Source organism: Syngnathus typhle, linkage group LG11 (assembly GCF_033458585.1).
Source record: "Syngnathus typhle isolate RoL2023-S1 ecotype Sweden linkage group LG11, RoL_Styp_1.0, whole genome shotgun sequence".
NCBI classification, from domain to species: domain Eukaryota; kingdom Metazoa; phylum Chordata; class Actinopteri; order Syngnathiformes; family Syngnathidae; genus Syngnathus; species Syngnathus typhle.
The window spans coordinates 3,990,994-4,005,372 of NC_083748.1; the positions used below are offsets into that span (position 1 = coordinate 3,990,994).

Genomic DNA, 14,379 nt, shown 5'->3' on the forward strand with positions numbered 1-14,379 from the left:
TCATGTAATCCACAAATCTTGAATTGAGGCAACCAAACTGTTTTTGTTAAATTTATTTTCCCAATGACATTCAAATATGACTTGGGCAACTCTGCAATTATTAGACCAAATTTTTATGATCGTAATATAATTTTCTACGTGACCACAATTCTCCCTCAAGTCCTCTGAGGGCTGCATTGAATTGATGAAAACCAAATAACCAGTTCATTATTATCATCATCATCATTCCATTTTATGAGCAGATGTGGGTTCAATGTTTTGGGGGGCTCTGAGGTTTTATTGCGAGGATGTTCCCGCTTGTCCAACTCCGCTTGCATCGTGCTGGTCGTCTCCCGTGTGCAATGCATTCATAGTTTGCTAAAACTAAACTAAAACCACTTAAATAGTTCTGTCCGTTGATAATTAAAAGGTGTCCCTACCTACCTCAGCTTTTGAGTGTCAAAGTGTAGCGTCCTCATAGCAAGGACAGGTAGCCGTTGTCGGCCGAGTCTGTCTGTTCCGCCTTGGCCCCTCGCGAGCTCTTGGCGGGGTTGGGCGTGGTGGAGTACTTAGGTGGGTACCTGATGAAGAGGCGCTCTTCCTCCTTCTTGATCCAGCGGAGGAGCTTGGTAATGACGGTGATGGCGCACGCTTTGGTCACCAGTGGACTGAAGCATGTGTACAGCTCAAACTTGCTCGTCACCTTGTGTAAAAATCACCAAACAAGAAGAATGAAGACCTATTTGGGAATTTATTTTGTGACACAATAATAACTTTAAGTCTTTTTTCTTTTATCTTACACCACACACTCCATTTAAGAAAAAATTCATTAACAGTGATCAAAACTCAAATTGAGTAGACGAAGAACCCACAATAAAAACTAATTCAAACTGAAGCAGAAACCAAAAGTCAAAATGACATCAAATCTATTGTTGATAAGAAATGCCAAACGACGTACCCACGCGAGCAGGGTTTCCCTCTCCGCCACGTGGTAGATGAGCTTCAGGGGTCGAGAGCTGCTGTGAATGCGGCTGTGCATGTAACGGTAAAGGTCCAATAGCCTCATTTTCTCCTCCTCGGTGTGGTACGGGGCTTCCATCTCGGGGCTTGTGGGGTCAGCAAAGTTAACGTTAGAGTCATACACAAGAATCACCGGCGAAGAAGCAACAAACCTGGTGAACTGCGTGAGCTGGCGGTGATTGTCGGGCACGTCGAAGGGCTTGTACATGAAGTGCCTGAGGTCGGCGACGCCCACCTGACCGACGCTGTACGACTGCGCCTTGGCGATGAGGCCCAGCGAGCCCTGCGCCGCCATGGCCTCCTCGATGCGCCGCTTGCACTCAGCCACGGCGTAGAAGGCCTCCTTGTCGGTGGAGAGCAGCAGGAGGCAGACGGTGCACTCGGGCGGGTCCAAGTAGGAGATGTACGCGTAGAAGTAACAGTCGGGGTTGAAGAGCGGCAGACAGATGGGCGTCCAGATCTCGCCGGCCTGGAAGGCGGAGGAGGCGCCGATGAGGTTGAGCAACAGGTGGACGTCGGCGGGCTCCAGACGGGCGTCCTCGATGACGGCTCTCTCCTGCACGATGGTCAGCAGCTGGTTCTTGGCGATGAGGATGGAAAAGACCAAGTTGGGCGTGATGGCCTTCTGTAAGATCTGGCTGAGGGAGTCCCTGAGGGAGGAGGCGAGCGGCAGGCAGTGCACAGCCGCCAGAAGGAAACTGGGGTCCGAGTCCAATAGGTCCAGGAGGCCGTCCAAGATCTTCTCGGAGCCCGCCAGCAGACGCCGTAGGTCGTAGTTCTTCTTGTGCTCGAAGATGCGCGAGATGCTGGCCTGCGTGAGCATGCTGATGATCTGGTAGTAGACATAGAGGAGCTCGCCACGCAGCTGCTGCTCCGACTGCCGGCTGTTGGACACGCACACCAGCACCAGGGGGCCTTTCTGGAGGAAAACCACCGTGTGCTCCTCTGAGAGATGCGCAGGGAAACACACATTTAGCTCCCACTCAAAAAATACATTTTCTATGTTTTTTTTTTAAAAAAGGACAAGCAAAACAAAGTGATGAAATAACTAGGACAATGTCATTACATCACACACATGACTTATTTTCGTGATGCTCACCTGAGTAGACGGAGCGTATAATATTATCACCACTTTGCACAAAGGACACCAGCGCCATCATGACGCCCATCGTAGATGACAGAGCTTCTTCGCTGCCGTAGCGTGAATAGATAGGCTTTCCGGCTTCGCTCAGCACAAAAACGTGCTTCCTGTGCCGCCGCCAGCTTTCCGCCGTCACGTCCTCGTCACGGTGGGAAGGGCCGTGGGCGGCGGTGGGAGATTCCTGCATTCCCGCCTCCAGCAGCGGCGACAAGCGACCCTTCACGCCGAGGCCTTGCTCCTCCAACTTGGCCTTGGCCAGGACGGTGACGACAAACTCTCCAGAGTCACTTTGCGTGCCGTTCGCCACCTCGTCCTGATGCTCCTCGCTTTCCGGCTCGGTTGCCGGAGGAGGAAGAGAGCCTTCTGTCTCCTGAGGGGATTCCTCTGCACCATCTTGTGTCCGCTTCTCTTCAAGGGCAGCTTTCTTGGCCACCAGATCGGGAAACATGTGATTCCCCAAAAGTGAAAGTGAGGTTGCCAGGGTGTCCGCTGCTGAGATGAAACCACAATGGGGAAATGACAATTAGTATTATCATAAAAGGTGAATTTGTGAATCGTAACCTGCAAATATACGGAGGACTACTGTACCTGCTGTATTAACTTCTAAGGGTGGACATATCTTGACTCCCTGTGTCTCTCCCTCTTGATTGTCCATGTCCATGATACCATCCCAGTAACTAGGTTTTGGGGGGAGGGTGAAAGGACAAATAGAGGTTAGCCCGTCTGGTTTTCAAGAGGTCCTAAGATTGAATCCCGGTTTAGGTCATCCTATATGGAGTTTCCAACTCATCAGCCATAATGGGGTCAAGCGTAATATCAGATGAATGGATGTGTCAAGTTCCATTTCCTGTTTTATGGTTATCGTCACACTCGACCTCTGTATCCTTTTTGTTGCAGCACCACAACAAACCATACACCCAAAAATCACAGTACAAATGTGGAGTTAACCCTAACTCACGAGGTTCTCTGACACCTCGTGTGACGACCCAAGTAATGAAAACAACTTGCAGTTCTATTTTAACAGACATTCCAAGACTGTTGAACAGCCACATGGATGAATGGCAGCAATTATACTAGCGTGGCCTCACATGACGACAGAGAAAAACTGCTGGTAGAGTATTGTCACATAAAGTACACTGTGGAATTCGCTATACACGTCTAGATAATACCCCACCACAACCATAAAACCGAGTATCCAAACGTGACTGAGTGATCGCCCAGAGGCAACCCGTTTGTTAATAATTAGACTTCAGTTGAACCTTTGAGGGTGATGGTATCTCACATACAACGGTGACGTGACATTTTTCATTCCTTAGCACATATTTGACCCGTCGGTGAATGTTGACGCCAGCTGCTAGCCTAACCACCTAGCAAGCGGCACAAACTCAGTTGAATTTAAGCCCCGACTTAACAGTCGTCATAACAAGTGAGGTGCAATAATAAGCACACCAAAAGGTAGAACTTACGTTTTTTGTGTGGGGGTACAGACGAAGATGAATTCCTAAACTGCTACATGAAGTCTCGGTGGTCGTCAGGCTTGAATAGAAGACGTCAGGGATAAGAAAACAAATGCTTCTCTTACCGCAGGAGATGCGTCCGGACTCGGTGACGTCACGCTCAGTTAGCCAATTAGGTCGCTTGTTGGCTCCGGGCGGCCCCGCCTCCAAAGTACGTTTTAATCGGCGGCAAGAGCGAAATGTTAACCGCTTTTTTCTTCATCAAAACTTTGGGTGTAGAACTTTAAAATAATAAAAGGCAATTATTAATGGTTGTTTGTGCATTAGACAGAGGCTCGGTTCATTTGTCATTGTGCTACGTAAACTACGTCAAATTCTATCCATCCTAAGTACGCAACGTAATGTCGCATGCAAGAGCGGGAGGTTACCCTTGAAAAGTCAATCATTTTATATCATAAAAATCTGTCACATTAACATTTTTCATTGCAAACAAAATCAATTACAATAAAAATATTACATTTACCTTTCACGATTTCATAATGTATTGATGTTTGTTAAATGTTCCTTTCGGAAACCGAATCTGAAAGTGGCTCTTCTTTTTTATTATTATTTTATGTTTTCCGCATTAGTGTTACATTTCCGAACGCACTTGACATCTGTACTCTGCAGAACAAAATATAAGATTACGCTTGATGGGGAAAACCTACGTTTTTATTCAAAGTGGGGGAGGAATAAGCATTTTTTTGTTTGTTTGTTTTTAAGAGGTTGGGGTTTTTTTCTCACCATTTTCAAAATGCATTAATGAGGTATTAATTCTACGGAACTACGTCACTTCGTATCCCTGAACACACTTCCGTAGCGAGCGTAGCTAGCTACGCTTCAGCGAGCTGGCTACGCTTGTTGTTCTACTGAGCGAGCGATGTTCGACTAAAGTACTCACTTGATTTACTGAACAAACGCTTGAAAGTAAGCGGGCATTATGGAGGAGCCTTGGGATTTCGAGTTTCTCTCCCGTATCACCGACGGCTGCTTGTCGTTTCTGTCCGAATTCGTGGAGGACTGGCTCACCAACGATTTGAGAGTCTCCATATTTAAAATCCTTCTCAGTTGGTTGATTTTCAGTCTGCTAGCTATTCATTTTGCTTGGAAGATTTACGGGAACACGGTGAACGACATGTATTACCGGCAAGGTGGGTGTTATTATTATTTACACAGCCCCTTGCTAACGCAGGGCTTTTGTTGACTTGCTGTTTCGTTCAGGGAGCGGGCAGAACGGTGGGACACCTGACACGACGTCCGGCCTGGGCAGATGGTATGGATCCGTTAACTATTGCTGTCAGTAACTGTTATTGTCATTATGTAGTGCCATTTTGTCTTTGTTGCAGGGGGGACACAGCGGGACAACCATCCAAGTCTCATAGGGATTAGTTGGACTTCTGAAACTCCCAGGGATCCTGAATGCACCTTCAAATTCTGACTTTTTTTTTTTGTATTTGCTGTACATGCTCCTGGAAAACACGATTGTAAATACAAAATGGATTCTAAATACCTATATTGTGTCTGTGATTGTTTAACAAGACACAGTACCTTGACCCACTCTGGTAGCTCACAAGATATTGGGGTCAAGTAGGAGTTTGTCCAAATGTCAACATGGTTGACCGGTGTCACAGTCAAGCTGTTCTGCATTTGAAGCTCAAGTTTTAAGAGTACTCTCTGCTTTGAAAAGAAAATCCTCATCTCCCATTTTGAATAAAAACTGATATGCTTAATGTGAAACAACCCTAAGCCCAAACCTGTTTGACACTGATATTTAAACAGATTGTTTTTTACATAATAAACTACAGTCGTCACTACCAACAAAACAGTAATAATGGTGTATTTTAAACCCTCAAGGTCAATATGGCAGTTTGAGTAAATAGTTTGTATACACTTTTTATTTATACATGGGCCCATTAAAGTCTATTGTACCGTGTTTAATGACGCACCATCAATACTAGAACAGAAATAGCTAACAGCTATTTACACAGAATTATACTAATTAAAAGAGCAGCACACAACTACAAAGCGCCACACTGGGTATTTGCATGTTTGTGGTACTTGCACATACCGGATTAGGATACTGCTCTGAAAGAGGGTTTTTTTGTACATGTACCCAACTTTCACAGATCGAGATGAAACCTAAAACTAAGAATGTTTTGTAAAGAATTTGTAGGGGGTGTTGTGGAGCCACGAAGAAAGCTAAACAAATATTGACTTTAAGATAACGCCATTGTTTGTTTATAATTTTAATGTCCGATTGATACAGAACAGTAGCATTTCTTAACACAAAACAGCTCCTATGATAAATCACTTGTTGGCTGAAGTTGAAGCAATAACGTATCATTGGTTTTGAATTAAAGGATTAAAAATCTTGCATTGCACAAGTGGAAAAAAATGGAATCTTATTGGAATAATAAGATATAGTTTACTGTATAAGCTGTGGGGCAGACAGATGGCTGTGCGTCATCTATAGTGGCAAAAGATGCCCCGAAATAGGTTTCTTTTCAAAAGTGCATTGAGTACTACAGCTGTTGAACTTTCAGGGGACCTAATTTCTCACATTAACTTTTTTTTTTCCTTCACCAAAGCCCTTGTGGTTCCCACAAACTGTAAGAATAGCAAGAATGCCGTGTAGTTATCCTCTCCGTGCTATTTGGCACTACATGGAATGAGCAGAACGTGCACATCCATGACATTGGTGCAGGTTAACCCCGGGACAACCAAGTTGCGACCACCAGATAGCCGAGTGAAAAAAGTAAAAGAATCGTTGTTTTTAAGAAAGCTGAGCATATCCAACTGTTGTTTTTGAGCATCCTTGTACAAGCCCGCATCCGTGACAGCTCCCGCCGCCTCGGTGGGCCCGTCCTGGCCGTCGGTTCCACCGCTCAGGAAGACCGGACTGTCTACCAGGGGATGCAAGTCCCTCAACTCCAGGCCCACTCTCATAGCCAGCTCCTGGTTGCGACCCCCGCGGCCGTTACCTATGAGTTCCACGGTGGGCTCACCCCCCGCCAGCACGCATGTAATACCTTGTCCTTGCGCGCGATCACGCTCCAAACTCTGCATAACACGCTGAAGGTCCCCGCGCTCTACTCCAACTTCCGGTCCCAGCTTCATCACGAGCTCGGACGTGTTTTCCCCACGCGAGCAGGCGAAGTGGGCCAGGAGGCCGTAAAGACGGGACACTGACCTCACGTCACCGCACACTCCCGGGGAGAGCATGATGGGGCGGTAACCCAGCTCAATCGCCCGGCGGCCGGCGTGCTGGAGGGCAATGTTGTTGGAGCCGATCACTACGTTGAGAACGCGCCCAGCCTTGTCTATTTCAACTCCCTGGCGCGAACCAAGTCCAGCTAGCACGTCCTTCACAGAGGCAGGGGCAGAGTCCAGCAAGCCGTAGCATTCAAGGACTGCCAGCACCTCGTCACGATATATCGGACCCCGCACTGTGGGGCCGCTCGCTATCAGGTCCAGTGGGTCACCGATCACATCTGATAGTATCAATGCCACCACCTCATTAAAGACACACACAAAAACATTGTTGCCTATTTCATACATTTTACATTTTATATCCATTTTCAGTTTTTGAAAAATATTTTTTTTTGGGATGAAAAGAAAATCACTAAAAAACACACAAATATATTACCTCCAAAATATTGTCAGTGTTTTTTTTTTCCTTTGGCTTGGCTTTTCATTGGATCACTAGAGAATCTTTTTTGTACCCAAATGCACATAGCCTAAAAGCAGGCTGCTGCAAGGAGCAGCAATAAAGCGAAGGTTTTACTGTTTGTTTTTACAAAAACTAAGTAAACCAATGACAATCCCTTATGGCAAAATCAAACAAAAATTAAATTAAAAGCAGAAAATACCTGAGCAGGGTGTGCACACTGTGCAAGTCCTCCTCCCTTTAACACGGAGAAGGCGCGTCGTACGGTGTTCAGCTCTTGAATGGTGGCGCCGGCGGCTGCCAGTTTACGGGTGATGTCCAGTTTCTCTTGGAGCGTCATTGGCGAGACGGGTGCGGGGAGCAATGCGGAGCCCCCACCTAGTTTTTCAACAACAGTGCTGATCACACAAAGATGGTAAATAACGTTCACCCAACCCAATCACGGGGGGTTTACAATCCAGACCACCCTCACAAAAAGTTAAATCCGTAATATAGAAATACTAAGGGTGTAATGAAAACTGATTTGAATCGGAAAATTTGTTACAGTACCTGAAATCAGCACGAGAAGCAGGTCGTCCTCCGTCAACGCATTTGCAAGCCTCGCAATACATTCTGCTGCCTTCAGGGAGTCGGCGTCGGGCAGGTTGTGTTGAGCGCCCTCCATGACTTGGATACGGCTTCTTTCCTTTAACAGCAGGTGGCTGCAGTGACAAATGTCATAAGTCGGAATGCTTCCACAGTTGTGTCAATATGTCAAAGAGAAGTTAAAATAATCTTCTAGCTTTTTCAGTGGAATCTCATCTTTTGAAAGAAAAAAAACCCCCCAAATTATTTTCTAACCATATTACAGTACCTTACATATAATTCTGAAGTTGTGACTACTTTTCTACTACATTTTTTAAAAACAATTAATTTTCTTTTAACTTTGACAAAAATACCCGTAATGTATATTATACTAATTTATCATACATAATATTTGAAGTAACTTTTCCATTTTGTTGCTTACTGTTTGCCATGCTGCCGTAATGTCTGCTGAATGCCATGCGGCACGCTGATGACTCCTCCCACCAAATGTTCTCCCAGGATCTTCTCAGCTTCGGCGGCCATGCCCAGCACCGCTTTTCCAAAGCCCACCACGTGCACATTGTTTCTCAGCGGGAACTTGCCACCGCAGCTACCAACAACCACCATGGAGTTGCTTTGGCGTTCCAAACTCTGCCGGATGACGATATCCGGCTGTACGCCTTCCACCGCCGCAGCAAACACCTCCCGCGCCCCACGGTCGAGCGACATTGTCCTCCTCCCCAGGAGAGCAAGGAATGGTTGAGTCCGGATCAGGGAGAGAACGCGTGCCATTGAAGTGATTACCTAAGATTGGAGGGGGAAAAAAATAAAGCATAGCTTTTCAGTTGTTCTCAAATGCCCACTTTCCATTTTACCGGTTCGATCCCAAAACTGACTGGTTCTGCCAACGACAACAAATCACTGCACCTTAACTCCACGGAGAGGAGAGTGAATGGCGAAACCCCCAGAAACAAACAAGAACTGAAACACCCCCCCAAAAAAAACAACGTGGATATACTCTTAGTCAATAAACTCCATTGGCTGCTTTCATAAGTTGCAATGATTGCTGTCGTACAAGTGGAAGCCTGGTGTTTCCACCTACCTGTAAGAGTGTTCAAATGGAAGTCTAGTCAGTGTGTTCCAGTTTAGCAGGCGAGTAATTCTAGTGTTTCAAAAGTCAGACTGACTAGTTAAAAGAGTATCACATGTGTGTTTGTGTGTATGTAATGATTGACTTGGACTCACTACATGACCCGACACCACTGGCTCCCCTGCGATAGCGCACGTCTCTTCATTCCTTCAACTGCAGAGTGCACATAAAGACAAATACACAAAGACAAAAAGTTATGGAAAAGAAGATGTTTGTGGAATCCCAGCCAAAAGCAGCCGTGAAGGCAAACTGCGCGTGACTAGACGCAAGAAGATAAAACTTTTCAACTTTTTTCATAATTAATGTTACTTTACAGATCAATTCAAATGAACAAAAACAAATGATATTTTATATGGTTCAAAATTGTATTTTAATATTAACACAAATCCTTTTGGCCTCTGCTAAAAAGCAAAAATTTCAGGCAAAACCCACAAAAATATCTGAACTTTATTTGGGGTTAATGAGAGGCATGTTAAATGGTACTATGTGCTTACTTAACAATGGTTTTGAATGTTAAGGGCAAACTCTAAACACAACCACATACCTCACATACCTCACAACCACATACATGTATTCAACGTCCAATTCCGGAAGCCCTTTTTACTTTATTTTCTGTAACAAGTAACAAAGCGACAATAATAGAGGTGACTACTTAAAGCATTTAAATGTATTGCGAAATCGTAAGTGGTGTGTATACCTGCGTCTGTAGTCGGCAAGCCCAATAGCACTATTCGTGGGCTCTACGCGTATTACGACGCATGCGCAGAAGGTTGCTAATGTACGGCAATTACACTAGGACAAATAATCCGAGTTGGATATATTTATACACAAAGAAATGTTGCTGTAATATTGTTGCGACACAAGTGGAAGTGTATGTACAAAACGTTGTCAAAGCAGTCACTTAATTAATCAAAGTACATCAAGTTAATAACATCAAAATTTTAACCACATAGAACTCTGGATTTAAGGATCAGTGTGGGAATAAAGCGGTACAGAAAATGGATGGATGGATGTAATTTTTAAGGCTGATTCAAGTAATATTTTAATAAGGCAAATTCTGTTTTAAACTCTAAAGTTCATGTCAGAATGACACTTAAGAAACGACAAAGTACATTTACAAAGTCATCAAAATGCTTTTATTCACATTAGCACGATCTTGAAGTTGGCAAGATTTCACAGAGGCACGTTACAATTTCCAACTTGGTTCATTTAAAAGTCTGTCTTCAGAATATATGTTACATTCAAAGAAATATACTAAAAAAACAACAACAACCACACTCTCCATTGTAACAGTATGAAAACTACCACGAATGTTCAGCTCCATCTGCTCCTTCAAAATGTGTATCTTAGTTAGATGTGCAAATGGGGACTACTGCATTTAAGGGGCAGCCTTCTCACGCATGGAAGCACAGTAAATTTGCCAACCATTCTACACTTCATCAAAACACAACCATCCCAAGCTAACTTGATCCCTTCACATAACTTAAATACATAACTATTAAATAACAGCTAACAATTTACAAACTCATTTACTAATACAAAGTACAGAATGTTATATATATGAGGTCCGAGGAGAGTGTTGAAGATGCAACTCCCAACACAAAAATAATAATAAAATACTAACATTTGTGCCATTGACTGTCCTGTAATGCGCAAAACCATTCTAGCACTACCATATAAAAGAAATTTAACGAAGACAACCGTTTCCTTATAGGGATGCTTTTAACAATGCGATTCTTCTGTGCCCTCAACTCTTTCATGCCACAATTAGCACGTTTGCTTGACACATGCCATATTTGTGTCAAAACACAACACTGGCGATGGTGCTTTTCTGAGGCTGGATTTCCACTTCAGGTTCAATTGCCCAATTCAAAATATAGTGCCAAAGTCAAATTTATGGGGGTGTCTATTTCCAGGTTTGTTTTCAAGTGACACAACTTTTTTTTTTCTCTTATTACACTGCCATGTCACTTGAACCATGCAATGTAAATTCAACCCAAGAGGTTTTGGCACTTGTTTTCCTCCCTTTTCCACAGCTCCCTGAGTTTCTACCCCCGGCAGCCAAGGCACAGGGGAGGCTTTGGTGGAAAATTAGGAAGGAGAGGTCATTTGTCAGTGACGGCGGCGGCGGCCAACGGGGTTCGCATCGTCCCGCGTGCTGTTGCCGCTAGCTCCTCGATTTCAGTGTTGAGCCGCCGGATCACCCACTCGACTGCTTCGCGGCCCTGGAGAAAGACAATGAGGAACATAAGAGATAGTCTGAAGCGACCAGCAAGATTCCAACTTGCCAGGTAATATTAGAGTTAAAGCTGGACGGGTAATCAATAAAACGTTGTCTCATATTTAAACCGTAGTATGTATGACGTCTCGTGGATCTCCTACCTTTCCTGCGTTGGTTGAGATGGTGCTGGCTAGAATGCCCTCCAAGTAGCTGCTTAGACTTACTCCTTTTACAGAGATGATAGCTTCTTGTGTCAGGATTGTTCTGTGGAGAAGAATATTTAAAAATATTTCTTGTAATTCTTGTATTGGAGACCATTATGTTTCTATGAGCTTACTTTCTGGAATCCTCAGGGTGGGGTTTATACGTTAACTTCTCATCCACAGACACCAAGTTGGTGAACGTAATCTGCAATGTGGGGAATATTCAAAAAGGAGTTGTCAGACGAGTCTCAAAATAGTACAGCACACTTATACTCAATTGTACAACGGGCAAGTCTTCATTCCAGAAAAGCTCATTAGAACATTTCTTTACAACCATCAAAGAAAGCGTTGACAAAGTTTGTGCATCAAAATCTGCTGATATTTAGTTTTAATAGCTTTGTAAAAACATTTGTTTAAAATTGCCCATCATTATCATTGTTAGGTAAGATGGCCTAAACTATTACACACTCACATTTGTGGACTGAAGTTCCAAACTTTTCTCTTGCGGATCCACGACCGAGTGCTCTTGAATGTACGTGCACGTCCGTGTGTTGCCAATGATCTGAGGACAAATGTGAAGACAAACTTCTGAATTTGCAAAAATTTTAATGACCAATACATACATTTTTTGTGAGGCTGACATACAGACAACCAACCATTCAACATACATCTACAACTGTGGATCATTTAGATTCTTCCTTGAACCTAACGGAGATTCACACTGAAACAAAAGGGACAGTTTACACTAGCACGTCTAGTCACGCTCAGGACAGACAATCTGATTACGCATCCTGTGTGCATCATTAACCGAGGCGGGAATTAAAAAGGGTATTCATAGACAGGATGATCACAGACGGCGAGCACATCCTAAAATATCCTCAGAGATGTCAGCTGCCCATGAGGACACAAGAGCCACGCGATAGCTCACTTGAATTACTTGTCCTTGCAAAGGTCACGGGGGTCGCGACACAAACGGGCACTTTAGCGTTCTCGTGAGCTCTCATTTTAACTCGGAAAGTTACATCACATGCCGTCACGGGTTGCAGCAGAGCCATGACAAAATTGGCACTCACTATTACTACGCTCCAGTCAGCGACCCGATCCAACGCTTCTGTCCAAAGACAGGAATAGCTTTGTGGGAATAGATTGCTTTGGGTACTCACAGATTTGACTATCGAGGGAAGACCCCATTCAGTGCTGAGAAGCCTCTTGCTGTGGAGGCGGCCGTGCTTGTCGATGGTCCGGTCCAAAACGTCTACCCCGAACACGCTGGGATTCATCGGATTAGGGTACTTTTGCATTGCTGCCTTGGTCACCGTCTCCCAAGGGTGACTGTTGGAGGAAGATAAACAGTCAAGGCCACTTTCAAAGATTTTAAATGAATGAATAGTCACACACACACACACACACACACACACACACACATTACAGAACGTACGCACGCACGCACGCACACACGCACACACATACACGCACGCACACACAGAAAAGCGTTTAACCCTGACGTAAGGGAACTAAAGTAGAACAAAGTGTCAAGGTCCTCTCAAAGAAAACACGATGCATTCTTACAGCTAGAGAGTCGAAGGTCGAAGTGTCGGGTTTCCATGGAAACGCGTGCACGCGCCTCGACAGCGATTGGCTAATGATGTCACAGTGCGGGAGCGAGGGAAAAGTGGGGGAAAGGTTACTCAACAATACGGGCCGCTTATGCAACAACGCCGCCGCCGCCGATTTAACATACACGCGCCTTTTAGCACTTTCTTGACGCATTCTACCATTTTCACATACCAGCTATGATGTCATGAGTGACCTAAAGCCGACGAACGTGGTGACAAAGTCCCCAGCATGCTAGCTCATTAGCTACCCTCCATCAAGTACCCGGATGTTCCACTTTCTGAATTGTGTAAGCCGTACATAATATGACTCTGATGCAACTTATCGATGAATCATTGCATTGGTACTCACTTGAATATGTGTTCCGATGTCCAGATCTTCATAGTGCAGAGAGTTCGGTCAGAAAAATTGATTAATATACAGAGAGAACGTTTGTGAACGTGTGTGAGATGCCGGCCGGCCGGGGTTGAAGTCAAGACAGCCGGCGTAAAGCCCTCCCCGCCTTCTTTTTCCCCATTGAGCTCAACCGAGCTGTCACGTGACTGCCATGACGCACGTTCCGGCTATCGGTGGGTTGCATTCTGGCTCGTGACTTGCTTGCTGTCAGTCACCCCGGTCAGCGCACTAGAGCAAGCATCTGATAGCATATTAAAAGATTATCACTTTTTTCACAGGCCAAAACTACATTTCCTGTTAGAATCTAGCTATGACTTTTCTCCCCTAAAAAACTTTTTCATCATTGATTTCGGTTTTTGTTAAGTTTGGATTGTTGTGAAACATTTTTCTGGACAAAAATCTGACCTTATTTTTATGAATGCTGGAAAAAGATTATTGTGATAGAATTATCTTACACTGTGGCCTTAGTGCTCCCCTGAGGCGCAAAAAAAAAAAAAACTTGAACAGGTGACATTTGTCTGTTATATGTCAGGGGTCACCAACCTTTCTTAAACCGAGAGCTACTTCCTAGGTACCGATTAAGGCAAAGGGCTACCAGTTTGACACAAACTTCTGAAATAGCCAATTTGCTCAATTTAGCTAACTATGTGTTATTATTTTCATTTCCAGTTCACATGTAAATGTGATTTTAACAAGAATAGCAAAAATACAGTCAAACCTTGGTTTTCGACCACAATCCGTTCCAGAAGGCGGTTCGAGAAGTGAATCGGTCGAATTCCGAAACTATTTTTCTCATTACAAATAATAGAAAACATTTTAGACCGTTCCAAGACAAAAGAAAAAAAAAACGCCTTTTTTTAAAGCATTTTTTCATTTGCGCATTTTTGTCCGATCGCGCAACTGCAGCGCACCGCCGAACGCGCAACCG

General features: G+C 44.4%; 4 protein-coding genes across 9 annotated transcripts; 1 reads left to right on the top strand and 3 right to left on the bottom strand.

Annotated features, from left to right (window-relative positions):
* Positions 1-38: 38 nt before the first annotated feature.
* On the bottom strand, positions 39-4,431 carry LOC133162404 (vacuolar fusion protein MON1 homolog B-like). 3 transcript variants are annotated; one of them, XM_061291562.1, is made up of 6 exons: positions 3,607-4,431; positions 2,729-2,817; positions 2,099-2,629; positions 1,152-1,944; positions 938-1,085; positions 39-682 (listed from the first exon to the last, which is right to left on the bottom strand). In XM_061291562.1, the coding sequence occupies exons 2-6, from the start codon at positions 2,799-2,801 to the stop codon at positions 455-457; spliced, it is 1,773 nt and encodes a 590-aa protein (XP_061147546.1). In that variant the 5' UTR covers positions 2,802-2,817; positions 3,607-4,431; the 3' UTR covers positions 39-454. The 3 variants fall into 3 exon arrangements, with proteins under 3 accessions (XP_061147546.1, XP_061147545.1, XP_061147547.1); XM_061291561.1 differs by having other exon boundaries at positions 2,099-2,632; XM_061291563.1 differs by lacking the exon at positions 2,729-2,817.
* tcta (T cell leukemia translocation altered) lies at positions 4,426-5,149 on the top strand. The gene is made up of 3 exons (XM_061291575.1): positions 4,426-4,787; positions 4,858-4,909; positions 4,983-5,149. The coding sequence occupies exons 1-3, from the start codon at positions 4,577-4,579 to the stop codon at positions 5,023-5,025; spliced, it is 306 nt and encodes a 101-aa protein (XP_061147559.1). The 5' UTR covers positions 4,426-4,576; the 3' UTR covers positions 5,026-5,149.
* Positions 5,150-5,866: 717 nt separating this feature from the next.
* glyctk (glycerate kinase) lies at positions 5,867-9,774 on the bottom strand. Of its 4 annotated transcripts, none has more exons than XM_061291565.1 (7): positions 9,715-9,773; positions 9,571-9,629; positions 9,113-9,170; positions 8,310-8,671; positions 7,853-8,004; positions 7,506-7,681; positions 5,867-7,149 (listed from the first exon to the last, which is right to left on the bottom strand). In XM_061291565.1, exons 4-7 carry the CDS (start codon positions 8,657-8,659, stop codon positions 6,286-6,288), a joined length of 1,542 nt encoding a protein of 513 aa, XP_061147549.1. In that variant the 5' UTR covers positions 8,660-8,671; positions 9,113-9,170; positions 9,571-9,629; positions 9,715-9,773; the 3' UTR covers positions 5,867-6,285. The 4 variants fall into 4 exon arrangements, with proteins under 4 accessions (XP_061147549.1, XP_061147548.1, XP_061147551.1 ...); XM_061291564.1 differs by having other exon boundaries at positions 9,562-9,629; positions 9,715-9,770; XM_061291567.1 differs by having other exon boundaries at positions 9,586-9,629; positions 9,715-9,731.
* Positions 9,775-10,130: 356 nt separating this feature from the next.
* LOC133162682 (PRELI domain containing protein 3B-like) lies at positions 10,131-13,575 on the bottom strand. Its single transcript, XM_061292053.1, has 6 exons — positions 13,407-13,575; positions 12,605-12,773; positions 11,914-12,003; positions 11,576-11,646; positions 11,400-11,502; positions 10,131-11,242 (listed from the first exon to the last, which is right to left on the bottom strand). Exons 1-6 carry the CDS (start codon positions 13,436-13,438, stop codon positions 11,123-11,125), a joined length of 585 nt encoding a protein of 194 aa, XP_061148037.1. The 5' UTR covers positions 13,439-13,575; the 3' UTR covers positions 10,131-11,122.
* Positions 13,576-14,379: the final 804 nt, after the last annotated feature.